This window comes from Lycium barbarum, chromosome 12 (genome assembly GCF_019175385.1).
Source record: "Lycium barbarum isolate Lr01 chromosome 12, ASM1917538v2, whole genome shotgun sequence".
NCBI classification, from domain to species: domain Eukaryota; kingdom Viridiplantae; phylum Streptophyta; class Magnoliopsida; order Solanales; family Solanaceae; genus Lycium; species Lycium barbarum.
The window spans coordinates 77942976-77964058 of NC_083348.1; the positions used below are offsets into that span (position 1 = coordinate 77942976).

A 21083-nucleotide genomic window follows, 5' to 3' on the forward strand; every position below is an offset into this window, starting at 1 on the left:
ATGAAAATTGTGCACCAATTTGGAGAAAAATTCAAATTGAATGGGAAAAAAGAGATTTTAATATTGATAGAACATCCTAATTCACGACTCGAGAAAAGGATCAAAATAGTATATTACCTTTAAGTTTGGACCTAAAACTATATTTGTTCTTTTACATGGAGCATTATGTTTGCATAAGTGGTGCGCTTTTAGTCAACTCCCAAATATTTTGTTAAAAATTTAACAGAAAATGACAAAAATGCCCCTGAACTATTAGAAAAGGTCTAAAAATACCCTTCATTCATCTATTTTGCTACAAATACCCCTCAATTCAACTTTTTGGCTCATTTATGCCCTTTGACTAACGATCAACGCTAATTTTTTTTAAAAAAATATGTAAATTATGGCATTTTATTACTTGCAAAAAAATAATTTGGAAAATGATTTTTTTAGAATCAGGAAAAAATGAATCTCATTTTTTAAATCCGCTTTAAAAAAAAATGGAAAACTGGATTTTTTTTTAATTAATTAAAATATCTGAAACAATGGGTTTCTTTTAAATCAGGAAAATTGATTTTTTTTGTGTCCTAAAAATTTTAGATTTTCATAATTTTATTTTAGGAAACTTAAAAAAAAAAAAAGGAAAAACAATGATTACATTTCGCAATTCAACTAGCGAAATACAAAAAAAAAAATTGCATTTCGCCAGGTATGTAACGAAATACAAATTTTTATTTTATTTTATTTTTAACATTTGACGGAAACGTTAAATGGGGTTAACATTTCGTTGGATAACCAACGAAAAACCCATTTTGGTATTAAAAAAAGAAGACATACCATTTTTGTCTTCAAGCTCCAAGAACATGCCATGTTGGCTCCGGACTCCTTTGCTTTGAGTGATGAGTTAATAATGGAATCAAACACTATGTCAAATACCTTGGCAGAGAATTGCCAAATGATTTTGTGGCGTTTATTACTGCCCAATTCTCCCATAATGCAAGATACATTTTTTTTTTTTAGTTCATCAAACAGGGGCATCCTTTTGAATTTGGAATGTGACTTTTCAAAAGAGGAATTTTCTTGTTTCCTCCCAACAGATAGCATGTATAGATTTGCAAACCTCAATATATGTGTTGCAGGATCCCATTGCTAATACGAACACTCAGAAATTAGCGGGTGTCAACAATTGTACAAGCCTGCTTCATACGGTGTCGATCTCTTCGAGTAATAACACTCAAAAGGTAACATCACTAGCTTCGAATTCCTCAGAGATTCCAGTATCTTCTTCGTCTACACAATATATCTTTAAGATTGTTAAACATAATTGAAGAAGATAAATGGCCGGCTTTGAGGCGTGAAGAATCGACTTTCCTTAAAGAGACCTTGCCCATTAGCCCATATACATACTTGGGAAAATACAAGCAATTCCCTTTAGGATACAACAAAACCTATATTATACATGCAATTTTTTTTATATGCTACTTCAAGAGTGTCCTTATATTTGTAGAATTTGAGAGATGACTTTTCAAAACAGTCATGCCATTTCATGAACAGATGTATCTATTCAATTTAAGACCTCTTATGTTACAACCTGTATAACATTCTAAACCTGTTATCTCAGGCTGCCAAATATATTTTTAAAATGTTGAAATCTGGACACAAAAAATATTTTTCCAGGATGCAGTCAACACAACAGCAGCTATAAGAACAAAGTCATTGACAGCTCCTTCGTGTGCAAGAATTAAAATAGCAATTTCACACATTCCCAACTGTAATGAGATAATTTTAACGGAGGACAAAATTATTCCCTTTCACATAATCTAGGCTAGCTGTGATCCTTTGTCGTTGTATGTATAGTTATTTTAAATAAGATGTTAAGGTTTAAGAGGAAAAGAGAATCTAGTTAAGATCAGAATATTTTTACAGAAAAGTAGAACAAGCAGTCTTGGTTGGGAAAAGGGTCAAATTTACCCTTCAAGTATGGTTTATAATTCAAATTTGCCCTGCCCGTTAGAATAATTGATAAATTTGCCCTTATATGGATGGAAGTCTGACTTGGACTCCACAACACAAAAAAATTAGCCACATCGGATCCACATAGGCTCCACGTAGACTCCCAAACCCAATTCTCTTTTTAACCCATTTCCCAATCCCAATTCTCTTAACCCATCTCTACAACCCTACTGGTGTTATGGTGTTTTTAAACCATACTTGAAGGGTAAATTTGACCCTTTTCCCTTCTTGGTTTGAGGCAATATTTTTTTATGACCGATTGAGAATCATATTGAAGAGCGTAAAGCAGTACTTTACGCTATTTTTCAACAACAGCAACTAAAGAGGAGTCCGGAGCCAAAATGGCTTATTTTTGCAGTCATTAGCCCAAAATAGTATGTTTTTTTTTTAGACCAAAATGGGTATTTCGTTGGATAACCAACGAAATATCCACACTTACACTATTCCGTGCAGAATGAATTCTTGTATTTCGCTACACATGTAGCGAAATGCAACAATTTTTTATTTTTTTTTGCATTTCGTTGTGCAATTCACGAAATGCGAACTTTTTTTTTTTTTTACAATTCGTGAAACTAATGATTTTTTATTTTTTTTTTGCATTTCGTTGTGCAATTCACGAAATGCAACAAATTTTTTTTTTTTTTTTTTTTTTGCAATTCGTGAAACTAATGATTTTTTTTTTTTTTTTTTACATTTCGTTGTGCAATTCACGAAATGCAACAATTTTTTTTTTGCATTTCGTTGTGCAATTCACGAAATGCAACAATTTTTTATTTTTTTTTTGCAATTCGTGAAACTAATGAATTTTTTTATTTTTTTTTTTGCATTTCATGAAATTAATGAAAGAAACTGTTTTTTTTTTTTTGCATTTCGTGAATCAATGAACGAAATAGTTTATTTTATTTTATTTCGTTCATCTAAAAACGAAATTGGAAAATATATATATATATATATATATATATATATATATATTTGTATTTCGTTGATATACCAACGAAATAGGAAATTATAATTATTATTTTTTTGCATTTCGTGTATTAAAAAACGAAATAGGATAAAAAAAAATTAGTTTTATCCTATATGTTAAGAAAATTAGTCAGCTTTATTTTCAAAAATTGAAACCACATAAGTGAAATTGACATTCACAGCTACATTACTCCGAAATTTTTATGTTGAAGTCTATTGCGCATCATCATATTATAAATAAAGAAAACTAAAAATTTCCCGCCAATTTGGGGGAAAATTAAAATTGGAAGGGAAAAAAGAGGTTTTCTAGAAAATCGGCCCGGCCAAACCGCCTTACGGCTGTTTGCGCTGCTAAAAAAAATGTTGCATTTGGTGAATTGCACAACGAAATGCAAAAAAAAAAAAAAAAAAAAACAGTTTCTTTCATGAATTGCAAAAAAAAAAAAAAAAAAAAAAAAAAAAAAAAAAAAAAAAAATTATTGCATTTCGCTACATGTGTAGCGAAATGCAAGAATTCATTCGGCACCGGAACAGTGTGAGTGTGGATATTTTGTTGGTTATCCAACGAAATACCCATTTTGGTCTAAAAAAAAAAAAGCATACCATTTTGGGCTAATGGCTGCAAAAATAAGCCATTTTGGCTCCGGACTCAACTAAAGAGCGTGACAACTAATTTGATGCTGAGGGGAATGTTAGTTACTTTTGTTTTAGTTGCACATGAGCATTTGTTGAAGTCTAATCACCAGATAGATGTTCAAAAGTATATATAGAGTTGATACATTTAACAGCAACGTTTGTCTCTGTGTTTTAAGATAGAGAGTTTTCTCCTTTTCAGAAAGATGAGGTCTGCTAGCTCGTTCTGCTGAAGTTAAAGATGAATTTATCTAAACTTTACTGCAGAGAATCACACATTATATTAAAATAACCGCAAAGAACGTTGAAAATCAGAAGATGAAGCCACTTGTTATCTTAGTCTTCTTGCTAGTATATGTTTAAGACGTTGAAAATCAGCAGATGTTCTTCCATTTTGTCTTCATGAACAAGTTCTGGACACAAAAAAATATAGCACTTTTCGGACATGATTCACATGAACAAAACATCTTTGATCATAATTAGGTACCAGTTCACATATGCAAATAACTACGAACCAAAAGGAAGTACCTGCTGAGAAGGACAGGCATTGAGTGAAGAAATACTTGGAAAGGGAACATACAAGAGAGATGTCATGAAGCGAAAGAAAACTCAAAAAAAGTATTATACCAACAAACACAAATTCACCAGAAGCTACATACATGCTATTTTCCAACTAAAAGGAGATCAAAAGTTTTTCATGGCATCTCTGAGGTTGGCCAAAAAGGGGCAAACAGGGTGTCTTGTGCAAGCTAATATAGCTCACAGGCTGATTGTTGAGGGTTGTCCTATAATAAATTTTAGGCAAGCCCTGCATCATTAAAAAAATAATGTTTGTTAGTTTCTCAAAATATCTTTTTATGACTTAAATTTATTGATGTAATGGGAAAATTCAACATACAAGATGTATGAAAAAGGTAGAAATCCTACAACGAAGCATGTTTCTTTACTAATAGCATCAACACTAACTGCATGTCTCCTTATGAACAACATCCAAACATCAACACTAACTGGAATATTAGAAATACTCCAAGAATATCCAAAGAACAAAAATGTTCCACTAAGCTGTAAAAAAGTAGTTTTACTCCATCAAACACCCTCTTTCCATATTATCCACAAAGTACTAAAGGAGCTACTTCCATGCTCTGCTTCTCTTGTGAATTTTCATCCTAGATGCACCATGCCTGACATCACTTATTCGCTTCACACATGCTCCACACTGTAGAGTATATAATAATTGTCTACAGAGGCCAAAATTATGACCAGTCAATTCGTTGTTCAAAGACTGATACACAAATTAACAAAGGAGAAATTTAGCAAATTGTATTTAGGCAACAAATATTCTAATACTGCAAATATCTTGCTATTAAATGAATGGAAAAATAATTGTCTCATAGAAGATAAGTAAATCAGGAATCAAGTTTTATAGATTTTCTAAGTTTCCCTCGCTAAAATATTATCATAGCTCTACAGTTGCTGGATCGATATGTTATTACTACTTTTCTGTGACAAAAATGACATACTGTTGACTTCCAGCAACAACATACCCAATGTAATCTCACAAGTGGGGTCCGTAAGATCAATAGAACTCTCTTTTTTATAAGGAAAGATCATAGAACTGGACCAATATTTTCTTAATCAGCGGTACGCCAAGCTAGTGTGTGTCTACACTAGTTCACAAAGCAGTTTGTTACAACCACAAGTACATCTGCTGGGACCTTTGGACTAATGCTATGGAAGTATTATAGTAAGAATGAATACCTTGGATACATGTAAACTTCTCAATGGATTCTCTATCATCTCTTCCTTTTTTCATTTCATTTAATTGGTCTATGTTATAGTGTTGTAGGATAATAAGTTGGTTAGAAATTTGAAAGAAGCTAAAAGATAGGTATCTGTTGATTCTTTTCCCCCGGTTGGAACTTATTTTAACATGTATGCATAGTGAATGGTTTTGACTTTTGAAATTTATTCGCTGAAAATATACATCCTCTCATGAACTTCTACCAGTTTTCTTTGACAAGTATAACATTGTGTTGTGAAGTTTACAGATGTCAGGTACTTTCTGTTTCCTAAAAGTTTCCTCCGTAAGCATCATTTAGAAATATTGCTGATATAGTCATTTCCTACATGGTCAGAGTTCTGGGAAATTTAGAGCCCGTTTGAATTGGCTTATAAGTTGCTTATAAGCTGCTTTCAGCTTTTTTGAGTGTTTGGCTGGCCAGCTTAAAGTCATTTTGTGCTTAAAATAAGCTCAAAAAAATAATTGGGCCCATTTGACTTAGCTTATCTAAAGCAGCTTATAAGCTGAAAACAGCTTATAAGCCAAAAAAAATAAGTTAGACTACCCCAACTTATTTTTTTTAGCTTATAAGCTGCAAACAGCTTATAGGCGTAAGCCCATCCAAACAGGCTCTTAATGTGGTTATCAGACTACTGCCGTTAGTGTGCTCGTGAAAGTATTTTCTTATGGTAAAACCTCAAAATGCGTGCAGACTCAATGGAAGAATATAATTTAAAGATTAGCTAAAAAGTAAATATCCAGAAATCGAACATATGGTAGCTGCCAAATGGCTCTATCAGTTCTAAAGAACTGCATAGAGGACCAGAACAGTGTTTTTTTTCCTTTTCATTAAGCTTTGTTTTGGGCTAATATTCTGCGGAAAGACTTAAACCTGGGGCTGAGAGGTGGCTAATCAATCAGACCGGGACAATAGGATTCGTCATTTAAACATCGTCATTTAAGAATTAATTCACACAGTAAGTAACACAACAGAGTTAATGTGCTAAGTTCACCGAGTGATCTGTGTAACACATGCACGTGCACATAAGAAAAGAAAACTTCTGAAGCAATGACAACATCTAGAAGCGGGAGCTGAAAATCTACACATAGCAAGAATATAGTAACATAAACTAGAGTATAATGATAAATTGATCACCAAACCTTGTGAGTTTTTTGCGTGCCAAATTATCTTGAGCATTTTGCTTCTTAACTGGTAGCATCCCTCTGATAAGAAATAGGCTCTCTGAATAGTCAACAATCACATTTGAATCATTCTTAGAATTATCAAGGCTGAATTTCGCCTTGACTGAACTAGTTATGGGATCACACAAGAATATCACTCCGTTTTCATTCCTAGCAACAATGTCACCATTCCTCAAACAGCCTTCGATTCGGTCAAACCCCAATAACGGTCCAACAGTACATTTCTTGCTCCAACCATCTTCATCATTCATTACCCAAACATCAATATGGCAATTGTCTTTATGACTACAGTCTAACATACAAAGAGAATCCTCCAAGTCCACGAGATGTTGATGCTGCTTACACCTTCCTAGCCATGGTAACTTCTCAAATACTTTTTTGCCCACATCAAAGCGCACACACACCGCACGCGCTCCAAATTTATCAATCATACAAACCAACCAATAAGGCACACCTTTCACGATCACATTGCAAGTATACTCCACAATACTGAAAACCATGTCATTTTTCAGCTCTTTCCATTTGAGACTCTTCGTTGAAAACATTTCAACGTGGTTCGGGACTGGAGATGTTAGCCCGACACAAAAGATTCTCAAGATCAACATCTCGTTTTCCTTGGAATCAAACGCCAATCCAACTGATACCCACCCATGCACTCCCTGAATGGGCTCTCTTTCAGAAAGCTCCACCATCCTAGACTGCCTCATTGCCGGGTTCCAAAGGGTGATGACATCACCCCAAGGTGGATTAAAAAGGCACGCAATGCCATTGCAAGGACCCACAATGTACATATTGGGAAAGAAACAAGGATAAGGGTTGTTTTCGAGGTCAACAACTGGTTCAGGTGGTTTGTATAGTGAGAGTATATGATTATTGGACTTGTGATGACGGCTGCCTATAAGAAGGGATGAACCGGAGTGCTGCAAAGAAGAAGAGTGGCGGAAATGGTCGGCAATGAAGTTGGGTTTAGAAATGAGGTTCCGCCATTGCTTGCAAACACAACTGAATCGTAAAAGGGTCTTCACAGGGAGACGGGAAAGGATTTTACAGATGATTTCTTTAGGGAAATACAAGTGGGGAGTTGGGTTTGGAACTGTGCTCTTTGTTTTCTTGGAATCCCCGTTCCCTTTCCCTTTCCCTTTCCCTTTCTTTCCTTTGCCTTTAGGAGGCATCTCTCTTTGTTGGGAAAAGGGTTTTGCAAAATAGACAGCCTAGTCTTGCCAAAGAAGAAGGGGAAATGGCCTCTCAGGGTTTTGAGGGTTTAACAAAGTTCAAAAGAACTATGTTGGATTATAAGGATTAAGGGGACACTCCTGTTCTTTTCAACCTATTTGTCTTTTGTGCCCGGAATTGGAGACACGACAGAAACTTGTCCATTTTAAAACGGACTTTGTATATCCTGTTTCTCCTTCTAAAAGTAGTTTTCAGCTAAGCTTCTGGGCGAGCCCCAAGGCTAGCCTCAAGGCGAGGTGTATCAAAACACATCGAGGTGTATTGCAGGGCGTAAGTTGCAATCTCTGAGCATTTGTCTAGGCGTAAGCCTCAATGTTCTGGGCATTCATTTGGAGCGTAAGCCTCACATTTTTTTTCAAATTTCAGCCACGATTGCTGAAAAAATCTTTTTCTTAATAGTTAGATATATAAAAGTTAACTCATAGTAAACTCTCAACTAAAAATCTCAAAAAGTCAAAAGTTTTTTTTAAGTAGACGTTTGGACATGCGGTTTGAAAAACATGGTTTGAAACCATGAGATGAAACCAGCGTTTGGACATGCATTTCATCTCATGGTTTCAAAAATTTTAAATATAAAATTTGACCCATAAGTTGATAGATATTTGTAACAATTACTCGCACCAATCATTTACCAACCTCATTAACTTCCACCAACCTTTGTTTATGTCTACCAACCTCATTACTATTCATGTTAAATTTTAGTTTTTATTGAATTAAAGTTTGATCAATTGATGTTGTATTTTTTAGAAAGACCTTCTAGTAACGTATTAATTTTGTTATGAACAATGACTTGCTCATTTGGTAAGATTGTATAAGAATTGGGAATGTTTTAATAGTTTTCATAACTTGTGGGTTTTTTATGTCTATAAGAGAAGATATGACTTAAGATATCCAAATTGCATGTCCAAACATGATTTGAAACCATGTCCAAACGGCTCCTAAATATATATCTGAGTTTCATAATTTTTCTCTTTGTTATTTACGAAGTAACAAATACACTTTAGACATTTGTATACAAAGTGCAAGCTACAAACCAAAAAGTTTTGTCCTTTTATTCTTACTCTGCTTTCATGCTTGCATTTCCTTCTTTATGCTTTACTTTCTTCAAGATTTTTTATTCTTTAATTTATCTTTTTCAAGATAGTTTTTAATTTTAGAATTTCTTTTGGTATAACTCTAGTTTAAATATTGTTTGAAGTGTAATAACCCAATTTTTAAGTAAGGGTTTATTTGGTAATTTTAGCTAAAAGAAATTAAAAGAAAAATAGAAAAGAAAGAATTTGGTGGGCCAAGCCCAAAAAGGAAAGGGGAAAAAAAAGTAAACTTACATAAATAACTATCTTATTATAAGTTCTTACCATTAGTAGCTATCATTTTCAATATTACGATATATAGCTACCATTTCATTAGTATATGTATTTGGACGCGTGTATTTGAAGGTCTTCAAATACATAACTAATCTGTAAACAATAACCAGATCCCTTAAATTTAGGCATTAACGGTGGTGTTTATTAATAGAAAGAATAATACTATCTTTTTTTAATATCTTTCTCTCTTACCTTCTTTTGGTAAGGTAAATTTTATTCCATAATTTTAGCTTCCATTTCTTTCTCCAACCATGATTTTCCTTCTCTCTTCTATTCTTTTTGTAACTAAATTCAAAATTCAAAAACATTAATAATAGAAGGAAACACAAAAACAGAGACTACGATCATTAAACCGGTAATTCAAAAAAATACATGATTTGTAACTTCAAAACACTTAAAAAACAATTGTATTCAAGTTTTTATTGAAAATTAAAATACACAAATACATTCAAACATTCATAAACGAATTTAAATGACTGTGTATTTGATTCGCAGTTCATCACTATTTCAAATACACAAATACATACAAACAAAATTCGTCACTCATTGGTTCAAATACACAAAAACATGCAAACATATGCATCACTGGTTCAAATACACAAATACATAGAAATATTCATAAACGAATTTAAATGACTGTGTATTTTATTCACAGTTGATCATTATTTCAAATACACAAATACATACAACAAAATACGTCATTGTTTCAAATAAACCAGTACATAAAACATTCATATACAAAATTGAATGTATGTGTATTCGATAAACAGTTAATCACTGGTTCTAAAACAAAAACAAAAACAAAAACATGCAAACATATGCATCACTGGTTCAAATACACAAATTATATACATATTAATTAATGAAAACAAAAATAATTAAGGGTTTAGGGTTTAGTGGAAAAGAAGAAGTTAACAATGTTAGCCGTTGTTGACAAGAAGTTAGGGTTTAGGATTTAGTGGAAGAAGGAAATGGAACATGGTTGAAGAAGGAAAGGGAAGAGAGAAGGAGAATCATGGTTGAAGAGGGAAAGGGGAGCTAAAATTATGGAATCAATTTTAATAATAGTCAATGCCTATTATTAAGGGATTTGTTTAACCATGTATGTGTACAGTTACTGATATAGCTATGGATGGTAAATTAGAAAAGTAAATTAGTTACTAAATATAAATAACTAAAAGGGTAGTTATTGTCAATAAATATGTCTTATAAGAAGCTACATCAAGTAATTCTTCCAAAAAAAAAAAAGACTTTAAAAGTCTGATGGAACGATCAGACGTGAAACAATCTAAAAGGAACCAAAAAAAAAGGGGAACGTGCAAATAGAGAAGGGAAAAACCAGTAGAAGAAAAGAAAAGAAAGGGAGAAAAAATAAGGGAAAAGAGAGGATAAAAATAAGAATTTTTCATCCCAAATCATCAAGGTAATGACTCTAATCTTTTATTTAAGTTTATTAAATAATTATGGGTGAATCTTTATGGTGAAAACATGGGGATATTTTGAGGAATTGAGAAAGTTTAACTCTAGGGTTATTCAATCAAAATCATTGATTTGAAAGGGCAAATAGTGTAGGATTTTAGACTTCTATATATATCGTTGGAATCCTCTCATTAAGGCCTTCCCGAAAACATATGCCTTGTCGGGTTTTGAACACATTGACCAAATGGCGTTTTCGTCCTTTAAAATTTGATTTTAACCGTTTAAGCCTCTAAAAATATAAAAGTGGTTTACCCTAAGGGTTTTGACCATTTTAAATCCGTTTTTGTGTAGTTTGAGTCAATTCGGAGACTCGAGAATGCAGTTTTGATTTATTGGGAAGTGTGCTTGAATTGTGAATTTGAGGTAAGTGAGACTTTAAGCTTTGGGTACTTGCTTTTCAAAACCCGTTTTAAAAATATGTTTTGTCTATCTGGTCCATGTGTTGGGACGAGCGTGTGTTTGGCAGAATAGGTGGTCCTTCAGGCCAGCCGCATATACTTTATTTTCAAATACTCTAAAACTCTCTTTATAAATTGTTTCGTAATGTGATACGGCTGTGAGACATGAGATTGGGGCATTGTGTATGCTTCCCTTTGGCATCATGTATGCTTCTTAATTTTACTGAGCATTGTGTATGTTCCCCTTAGCATTGTGTATGCTTCTTGATTTTGTTGAGGCATTGTGTATGCTTCTCGAGCATTGTGTATGCTTCTTGATATATTTGATGCATTGTGTATGTTGTTGTGGATTCGTGGTGTTGATAAATTTTTTAACTGTTGTTATGACAGGTCCTTAGTGTAAATTGTGTTGAGATATATACTATTCTTGATAAACGATTGTTTAGACCTTGTCAGATATTATATTACGATATAAAATTCTTGTGCATAATATAAAGTGCTTGTTGTGTATTTGTATTTTCTAACACTTGTTCCAAGGGTATTTAGAGTGGCGGGTCGAGGATCTTACTGGGTTATAGTTACATATAGCTCACTCCTTACCTGAATGTCCATGCAGATACTATTGGTGACGACGAAGCTAGTAGCTTACGAGTTTGCTAGAGTTAATCTATTGGTTGAGGTGAGCCGCCGCTTTGTTGGTGGAGGCTACCAAAAGTGTCTTTATTATTTATTTATTAATGTTTTTTTTCTTTTGGGATTTACAAACCCGAGTCTTTTGTAATTTTCTTAGCTGCTCCATGGTCTAGTGTGGGATTTGGGCAAAGAGTATTTGGTTAATATTTTGAGACACTAATTATCCGTAATTAATTATTATATTATTTGAGTGCTTATTTAATTTGGTTGATGCGGCAAAATTATGGTTAAGATATGAAAATGTGGTTCGCCTGGCCGGTGGTGTGTGCTGGGTGCCAATCACGTCTAGGGGGTATTTTGGGACGTGACATGAAGACTCCATACTGACTATTTATATTATAATGAATTTTAATTTGTTATTTAGTTTTAGGTTTTTAAACAATAACTTTGTATTGTTGTCATTTTTATCTTTGAATTATTAAGATAGAGTATTATTTTTACAACCCTTTATGTTCCATCATAGTAATGTTATAGGTGTAATGCATCTTTATGTCATTCACTTTTTCAAGAAAAAAAAATTCTTTTGGGATTCGTGCACGTGTTAGCTTGTTAATCTATATATACATTTTCTTACTAATTTTTTTGATTTTTTCTAATAATTTAAGTGTTTTTTTTTATTAATATGTTCATTTTATTAATTTATAAAATATTAAAAATTAAATACTCATGGGTTTACGCTCCGTGCCTCAAGGCTTACGCTTGCCCTGGGTTAATAAAATGCTCGTCTCACCCCCATCTTTTAAAACACTGGTTTTAAGAACAAAACACAACTTTCCTTATAAAAAAAATAAGTATTTGAATACGATTTTCCTTTCTAAAATCCTCTTAATTATACGTGTTGGGCCCTTCAAAGTTTCATAGAGATATATGTTTATATGAAATTTTAGTTTATATCAAAATTTTAATTCATCGGATTGGGCAGAGTCTCAAACCCATTTGGTGGGATTTCACTGGGTATGTTATTGTTGGATTGGCAGAATATTGTGATATTGAGTACTTATTAGATACGTTCACTTCGAGTGCCTATCGCTCCCTATGGCTTTATTGAGTTTATTATGTTTGAGAACTCGGAGTTATAGGACATTTTAATTTTTAAGTGTGATCTCACAGATGGTAAAACAGTATGTTTTATTAATCCTCAATTTTGTTTCTCAGAGTATTCCTGTTATTTTGAAGTTCAAACAGATTGCTGAATCAGGTACATTTTTTCCTGCTTGTTTTTACCTGCTTTTGACTTGACATTGCATTTGTCCGTTATTACATTTTACAAATACATGCTTAGTAGTTTAATGTACAACACATCTATTTTTCCCTGTTTAGCACCAGTCATCTGGTGAATCATAGCAAAATATGCTTGGCCCCATCATGCATTTATCCAAAAAAGACACACGTTGTCTTTTGGGTGATGATAAACAAGAAGAAACTGCTATGCTGTTCAATTCTGTATTTTGGAACACAAGCTAGGGAATTAGTTGGAGAAAGAGAGAGTAACAATCAACAAGTATTTTGTCCAAAAGGAAAAAGTACTTGTAGCCTTGTAGGTGTATAGATCAAAGAAATCTTGTGCTGGATTGATGCCAACTTCTACTTAAATGCCATAGCGTGTGTAGATCTCATTAACTGAATCTGCCATGGATATGCAAACTGAACCTTTTGCACAAAATGCAGGTCATGTATGCCTTATTAGTTCTATTCTATGTTTCTCCAAATTTATATGCAAGATCGCAAATGTGGTTTTAGCAAGTCAAATGTTTGTAGGAGGTTAATCAATTCATTCATAAGTCAAGTGCAGAATCTCAAGCCTTACAATCTTATGTTTTGAAATTTCAATCTTTACCAGCCCAAATTCAAGTACATATGTCAATATCACTTGAACCTAATGGAAGAAATGCAGAAGTGTTTTCTATCCACTTTTGAATGAAAAGAAGGATAGAAGTGCCAAAGGCCTGAGATTTTTAAAGACTCTAGCACTGAGTTTGTTTTGGAGCTTGAATGGTGTATAAGGAATTGAGCTGCCTACTTATTAACACGCTGTTATTGAGAGCTATTTGGAGTTCCAAGTCATCAGACCACCATTGTTTCAGCCTATGCGCCTCAAGAAACCTCTGCTTTGCTTTTGACGCCACAAAAAGCTTTACACCGGTTAGCCCACTTCCAGCAGGTTTTTCTTCTTTCTGATCCTTATTACCATTGAAACTACTTTTTTGTTCTCCATCTGGGTAATTATAGTAGCAGCAGATGTAGTCACTTGTGTTAACATACAAATGAGGCATAGGCAGCATTTGCTTGAGCTCTGAAGTTATTCTTGATTCTGCAGCATCAGCGACGCTCTTGCTTTGATTCTCAGAGTTAGAAGGAAGCATTGATTTGAACCTTTTCCACACAAATCCAGCTTTTCCACTCAAGATTCTCAAGCTCATGGCCAATGAAACAGATGGTGGATTGAAAAGATGTGCTTCTACACAAGTTCCTTCAGCAGCTAACGCTTTGTATACCTCAAGAGCAAAGCCAGCTCCTAACGAGTGCCCTGTGATCGACACATTTTTGCTCCCTTGCAGGTTAATGATTGTTCTTAGAGCAGATAAGACCCTGTCGAATCTGAAGGATCCCTTGAGACTTTCCCACGCTAAGTAACGTAGATCATCCTCAATATCTCTCCTTATTGTGGAGTTCTTCAAGAGTGTTCCTCTGATGGCTAATACCACTTTTGGTGCACCAGTTGGTCTTATTGGTATAAAATCAGCCAGGGCTGCTGCTTGATCCCACTCCAAAACTGCAGCAAATATAGAGCTATCTCTTTCATCTACAAGGGGTTCAACTAGTTTGTACTTAAAGGGTGTCCACCACTGTGGCGCAAGGCCAGTTTCTGTGCTCCTATGTTCTTGTCTGTCAAGCTCAAGCAAGTATACTGATTGCACAAAGCAGGCCATGACTATTCTTTTGTAGCTTTCATCCTTCCTGCACGTTTATGTTTTTTCACTTCAATCAGGTTCATGTATATATAAACTGATTCGGCGTTATTAATTTCAAATAAATGAATAAAGACAAATAATCCGTAATACATCATCCTATGTAGCATGAGAAATTAAGGATGGAAAGGAACTAACCAACTGGAGCTGATGAGTTCTCTCCATCCAGGAGAAGAAACGTGGCGAGGTCCGAATACATGGAAGGCCTTGGGATGGTGCTGCAACGAATGGTTTCTCTCCATGGAGTTCTTTCTGAAGGACCAATATGTTCTCATTTCGTCACTTCTTTTTCTCTAAGTTTCTTAATTAGGTGCACATGAGAGGTTGCAGCAAATGAAGTGTGTGTAGAGGCAACACTTGAGAAACCAGTCTTCATAAAAGAGAAGAAAATATTCCTCCCGAGGCCTAGAAAGGAGAGGGATGGGGGTTGGGCGGTCACTTTTGCATTTTATATTGATTTATGTATGATATCGGATTCCAGTGAATGTGGATTCTTCCACCATATATTGTACATATATAACAGAAGGAATTACGCATACTTCTGCGCATGTTTTCTTTTACTAGTGAAAGGTTCAAAGTTCTACTCTGAAAGAAATGAGAGGGTAAGCCTAATAATTTTATAATTGTGCCAAAGAGACAAGTGTTATCTTGTGTTTGGTAAAGTACAGCCACCCCTGCTAAATTAGTCTTGCAATCAGGATCTATTCTATTCCTATAGATCAGCTTCCAAAAGAATCTGATTCTGTTTTGCGCTGTTTGACCAAAAACAACCATTATGCTGTAGAAAGATATCTCTATTTGTTATGGACTGCTTCACCAAATTAATGAGCTCTTAAATTACTTTTTATAAAGCCAATTGATACCACAACTTTTTTTGTTGCCCTTCAATTTTTCCTTTTCTTACAAAAAGCTTTCTGGATAAGGGCAATATAAATCGTTTCTTTGTCCTAATTTTTTGAATGCACTTTCATCTATATTATTTGAACATATGTTAAGGATATGAACATCAAGAACACGATATCACTAAACAAATGTTTGTGTCGTCTCTAGAAATTTTGATCCCCTCTTCCTCTCATCTTCCCGGTTTTGGTTTCAGGAAAGGATCAAAAGTATTCAAATCAATCTTTTGAATTTTCTGGCAAGAAAATAGGATTTCATAACTTCATCTTAATTTGACCACCACCACACCGGTACTTCATTGTCTCTATTGGTTTTGAATCCTGAAAAGCTTGTGTGATGTCCAATACTTGCTTTCCAAAACACTAAAGTATTTGGATAGTTATTTGATTTTTAGTAAGTCCTAGTTTATTTTCAAAACAGTTTTTCAGGAAATATGCAAAGCTACTTATCAAATAATCAAAGTATTGTACGCTGAAAACTTAACAATAAGGTCTTTTTGTCATATTATTTTGGCCACAATAGCCTAAATAGGGTGAATTCATTTAACTATTTAAGTTAAATTTAATAGTTTATGCTTACTTAATGTAATTTCTATTTTTTCTTCTCAAAGTTTATTTTAATTTAAAATTATACAATAGAAGTTATGGTAATTTTTACGTAAGTATAACTAAATTTGAGTAAAATTAGTGTGGCAATTTAAACTCACAAAACTTAAAATGACCAAACACAGCAACTTTACGAAAAAGAATGTTTCAATTTCCAAAGGAAATACTTGCTTTAAAGTTAAATAGTTACTGGAGTAATACCTTCTTTTAGGAAAATGGACACGTGGCAACCGTGTTCCCTACTGCAGACACGAAGGACAAGTAGAGGAAGAGAATGTACCTACTTGTCTTATACTCCTTTATCCTAATCTCTTCTTTGGCTATTACTTTATCAAAGTGATTTTGCTTGAAACTTTTCCACAATATTACTTTACTTACTTATATTTAGTATTAAATTACATTAGTAAGTCTTTTTGCTATTCCAAAATATCATTATTATCCATTTGACTTGAACTTAATTTCTTACTGACTTTAATCCTTAACAAGTGAAAAGCATTAAGACGAGATGGTCGTTATTAAAATTCTTATCAATCTTTTCAAATTGTTATAAGCAAAACCTCTAGAACCTTTTTCCCTCTTCTTTCCCAAGACTAGGCTTGTCAACATCCCCAAAGTTCTCTTTGTCGATTTCACAAAGCCCTTTCTCGTGTTCAACTTCCTAGCAAAATATGGCTAAGGGCAAAGGCAAAGGAAAAAGGAAAGGGAAAGGGAATTCCAAGAAACCAAAGACCAGACCTTTAAACCCAACATCAAACTGCATTTTCCCAAGAGAAATCATCTCTAACATACTTTCTCGTCTCCCTGTACAGACCCTTTTACAATTCAGGTCCGTTTGCAAACCATGGCGAAACCTCATTTCCAAACCCAACTTCATAGACACCCATTTCCACCATTCCTCTTCTTTACATCCCACTGGTTCACCCATTCTCATACACACCCAACATGTCAAGTCCTCTGATCGTGTACTCTCACTATACAACCCGCTTGAATCATCAGTTGTTGAACTAGATAACCCTTTTCCTTTTTTCTTTCAAGAAATGGCCGTTGTGGGTTCATGCAATGGTATTGTTTGTCTTTGTAAGCCACCTTGGGGTGATGTGATCACTCTTTGGAATCCAGCTATGAGGCAGTCTAGGAATGTGCAGCTTTCCAAGAAGAAACCCCTCGTGGGAATCCACTCTGGTGTATCCATAGGGTTGGCTTACGATTCACAAGAGAATGATTTCTTGATTTTGAGTCTTTTGGGTTACAGAAAAGTAATTAGGGTTCCTGATGAGGTGGAAATGTGTTCTACAAAGAGTTTTAGTTGGAAGAAGCTGAAAAATGAGGTGGGGTTTCGAGCTCTTGGGTTTAATTGCAATGTGATCATTAAAGGGGTACCTTATTGGAGTGTTATGGTAGAGGATGAGTATGGTTTACGTGAGGTGTTGGTGTATTTTGATGTGAGTAGGAAAGTATTTGAGAAGTTACCTATGCCGGGAATAACAGTGGAGACTAAGGCGCATCTTGTTGATTTGGAGGATTCTCTTGGTATGTTAATCTGGGTGAAAACAGACAAATATAATGTTGATGTTTGGGTAATGCATGATGAAGATGGTTGGAGTAAGAAATGCAATGTTGAAATGGTTGTTGGGTTTGACAGAATTATTGGCTGTTTGAGGAATGGTGACATTGTAGCTGAGAATGAAAATGGTGTGTTGTTACTCTTTGATCCAGTGACTGGTTCTGTTAAGACAAAATTTTGCATCGATAATGCTAAGAGTGGTTCATCCGTGATTTTCAACTTTTCAGAGAGCCTAGTTATGATCAGAGGAATGATGCCAGTTAAGAAGCAAACTGCTAGAGATAAATTAGCACGTGAAAACTTCCTAAAGTACGGTGATCAATTGTTGTCTTTCCAATTAGTACATTTTAAGTTACTATATGCTTGCTTTGTGCTGATTGTTAACTCCCTCTTTGAGATGTTGTTGTTGCTTTATTTATGCTTACGTGCATATGTATATGTTACAGGCACCTGGTGAAACTAAGCAGATTGACTATGATCGTTTAATTTACTATGTGAACTAACTCTATGATTTGTTTACTTAATTCTAACAAAATAGTGGAGATGTTTGTGAATTGCTGTTGTGATTTCAGAAGCATCTATACCCACCTGACAAGTTTTCTTTTTCCTTCCATCTGAGAAATCGTGTTCTTGTAAGTAACTTCGTGGTGTGGAGTTACAATATGAATGTCTGTCATTGTATGCCATTCTCTTATTTTCAGTGTCCAATTTTTTGGTTAGTCAACCAAACAACTTCATGGGCATTGTTTGAAAAGATTTAGGGTTGCTTTAAATATGCATTGTGTGCGAAGATTGTTGCCCGAAGGATTCAACTTCCCTGTTCACTCCATTTATTTTGTAACAATATAAAATCTTTTGTCAACAGAAACATCTAAATGCGCATGGGAAGCTTTTAGCCTTTGTAGTGTTCTATTTTTGGAGCATCAGTTGTGTTGAGGTCATGATGAAACAACAAGGAATTGATATCATATGATTGTCAGATCCTTGAGTTTTATATCTATGTATGAAATTTTCTATTTGCTAACGCTGTAGAACTGAGTAGCTGGTTCCATAAGCGTTCTGACCATTATGTACTTGTAAGAAAGAGCAGGAAAACATAGTTTCAGGGATATAATGCATTTGTATTGGATCTCACTAACTAAGCCAAGGCTTCAAAAGAAAAAAGAAAAAGCCTAATAGAACCAAGTCCTGCCAGGGAGTGCAACAATGCTGTTCCCTTTCTATTCAATTGAGCCAGTGCTTTTGCAAATTTAGATGTTCTTTTTCTTGTTTTTGGTAAGTCTTTCTGAAACATTTCCTCATTTCCTGATTCATGAACTTTATACTTGTATATACAAGTGTGGGTTTTAATCTTATAGATGTTGATGTTAATTAAATAAAGCTTATATCAAAGAGAGGCTTAGGTACTGTGTCCTACCATTTTCGATGAATATGCACTCTCTTTCTCAAATGGAGAATGAGACATCCATATCTTAACTTTTGAATGCTCAAGCTACTTGTGTCATAACTACCATATTTGATGAATGTGAGTATGTGACACATCCATATCTTAACTTTTGAATGCTCAACGATATAGCTTTATTTTGACAGCCAGTATTTGAGGTCCGCTCTTTCATATAAAAGAATCTCCTTTTCATTTACGTTACTATTTGCTCCTTCGAGTTGCACTTTTGGGGATTTTCAGCTTCAATGTCCAGCTTTGTTTTCCCGTGGCTTATAAGCTTTCTACTCACGCTTCCGCATCCTCCGTCTTTCCTCCTTGGCTGGCTTGTGTCTTGTAGTAGTCTTAATAACAATTTCGAAAGTAGTCTTTAATAAATGATTGACTTGCTTATTTTTTGGTTTCTTATCCGGTTTTGTGTACCTTCTTTTGACCCGACTGATCCGATTCGCGCTAAGGAGTCCCACTTCGGATAGTAAACAGCTCCCTACCAAAGGGAACTTCATTGAGAGCTCGCATGTGAGACCTCTAGTTAATGAGGGTGGAGTTCTTACCACTCCACCACAATATTTGTTGGTAACGAATTGACTTGTCATAACTTGAGGATTTTGTTCTAGACATAATATTCTTAGCTATTTGGTCCATGGTCTCTGAAGAGCATGTTCGGAGTGGGAATGAGTGGCACCAGGGACTGTAACAGAGGTGTTTCTATTGGAAATGTAAATTTGATTTTCTAGAAAATATTAGGTTGTATGTATTAGCATTATCCATGGGACACTTACAATTTCTAAGTATATTATCCAGGTGCATTTTTATGTTTTCAAAGTGACCAAGTTCATTGTGTGTGAAAGTATTTAAAAAATGTGAGTCTAGCAGTCTCGTTCGCACCTATAAGTAATGTTGTCATTTATGAGTGGAGTATCTAATATAGTATCAAGCGAGTTCTTATGTTTATCTCCATCTTCCACTCTCTCTGTGCCCTTGACAATTTTCATAAATAGCCTAGCTTATATTCCAACAGCTTCTAGTACCGGACTTCAGAAGGACAATGAGAGCATGCGAAGAGCCTCCACTGGTACTAATGTGGACATTATGTAAAAATTGAAATAGGAGAGCATTTGATGGGGTAGAAAAATCTTTGGTAGTACATTTTAGTGGAACAATTTTGTCTTTGTATATCTTTTTATTTTGAAATTTAACTAGTGTTGTCGAATGGATGCTATTTATGGGAAGCATACTTTGTTGTAAGATGCTCTACCTTTTGCATATACTTTGTGTGCGGGATTTCTCTCTCAAATCTATTACATTTTAACTTGATAAAAAAAGATAGTTGGAAAACTCAATGACATTCTTTTCTTGATAATGCAGGGTTGGCATAAATTTGAAGGTCATTTCCACTGACGACCCTCGGCAGCTTGACTTGGCTGTCTAGAATTGCATGAAAGACATTTTGGCTGCCCCTTTTTGCTAATATCTGAGATGACATGAAAAACTTTTTGATATCTTTTTAGTTAGGAAATAGCAATGTATGTAGTTCCTGGTTCCTCTGATGTTTATATTAAAGAGGAGTATAATGCAGATATCTGACTACTTTGTTGATTAGATTGTCAACTAATATCTATTGTACATTGCACTGATCATCTAGTACCTTCTTGTTAATCAACTACTTTTTCTTAATCAACTAGTACTTGATTAAACAATGGTGAGTTCATGTTTTGCGTATAGCATTGTTTGTGTTGTTTTATGCTTCATAACATCTTTCAGTGTGTTCCTAAGTGTCTTCTTCACTCAATTTTTGTTCCTCCCCACAAGTAATTGCCTTTTTGTTTGGCTTTTAATTCTTTGTATGTGAACTCTGGT

General features: G+C 34.4%; 3 protein-coding genes across 4 annotated transcripts; 1 reads left to right on the forward strand and 2 right to left on the reverse strand.

The window, feature by feature from the left end:
- Nucleotides 1-4040: 4040 nt before the first annotated feature.
- LOC132622320 (F-box/kelch-repeat protein At3g23880-like) lies at nucleotides 4041-8112 on the reverse strand. 2 transcript variants are annotated; one of them, XM_060336909.1, is made up of 2 exons: nucleotides 6533-8108; nucleotides 4041-4399 (listed from the first exon to the last, which is right to left on the reverse strand). In XM_060336909.1, exons 1-2 carry the CDS (start codon nucleotides 7744-7746, stop codon nucleotides 4351-4353), a joined length of 1263 nt encoding a protein of 420 aa, XP_060192892.1. In that variant the 5' UTR covers nucleotides 7747-8108; the 3' UTR covers nucleotides 4041-4350. The 2 variants fall into 2 exon arrangements, with proteins under 2 accessions (XP_060192892.1, XP_060192891.1); XM_060336908.1 differs by lacking the exon at nucleotides 4041-4399 and adding an exon at nucleotides 4453-4829 and having other exon boundaries at nucleotides 6533-8112.
- Nucleotides 8113-13187: 5075 nt separating this feature from the next.
- Nucleotides 13188-15027, reverse strand: LOC132622420 (GDSL esterase/lipase At4g10955-like). The gene is made up of 2 exons (XM_060337028.1): nucleotides 14852-15027; nucleotides 13188-14702 (listed from the first exon to the last, which is right to left on the reverse strand). Exons 1-2 carry the CDS (start codon nucleotides 14986-14988, stop codon nucleotides 13709-13711), a joined length of 1131 nt encoding a protein of 376 aa, XP_060193011.1. The 5' UTR covers nucleotides 14989-15027; the 3' UTR covers nucleotides 13188-13708.
- A 1658-nt stretch (nucleotides 15028-16685) lies between these two features.
- Nucleotides 16686-20908, forward strand: LOC132624025 (F-box/kelch-repeat protein At3g23880-like). The gene is made up of 2 exons (XM_060338847.1): nucleotides 16686-18091; nucleotides 20592-20908. Exons 1-2 carry the CDS (start codon nucleotides 16887-16889, stop codon nucleotides 20653-20655), a joined length of 1269 nt encoding a protein of 422 aa, XP_060194830.1. The 5' UTR covers nucleotides 16686-16886; the 3' UTR covers nucleotides 20656-20908.
- Nucleotides 20909-21083: the final 175 nt, after the last annotated feature.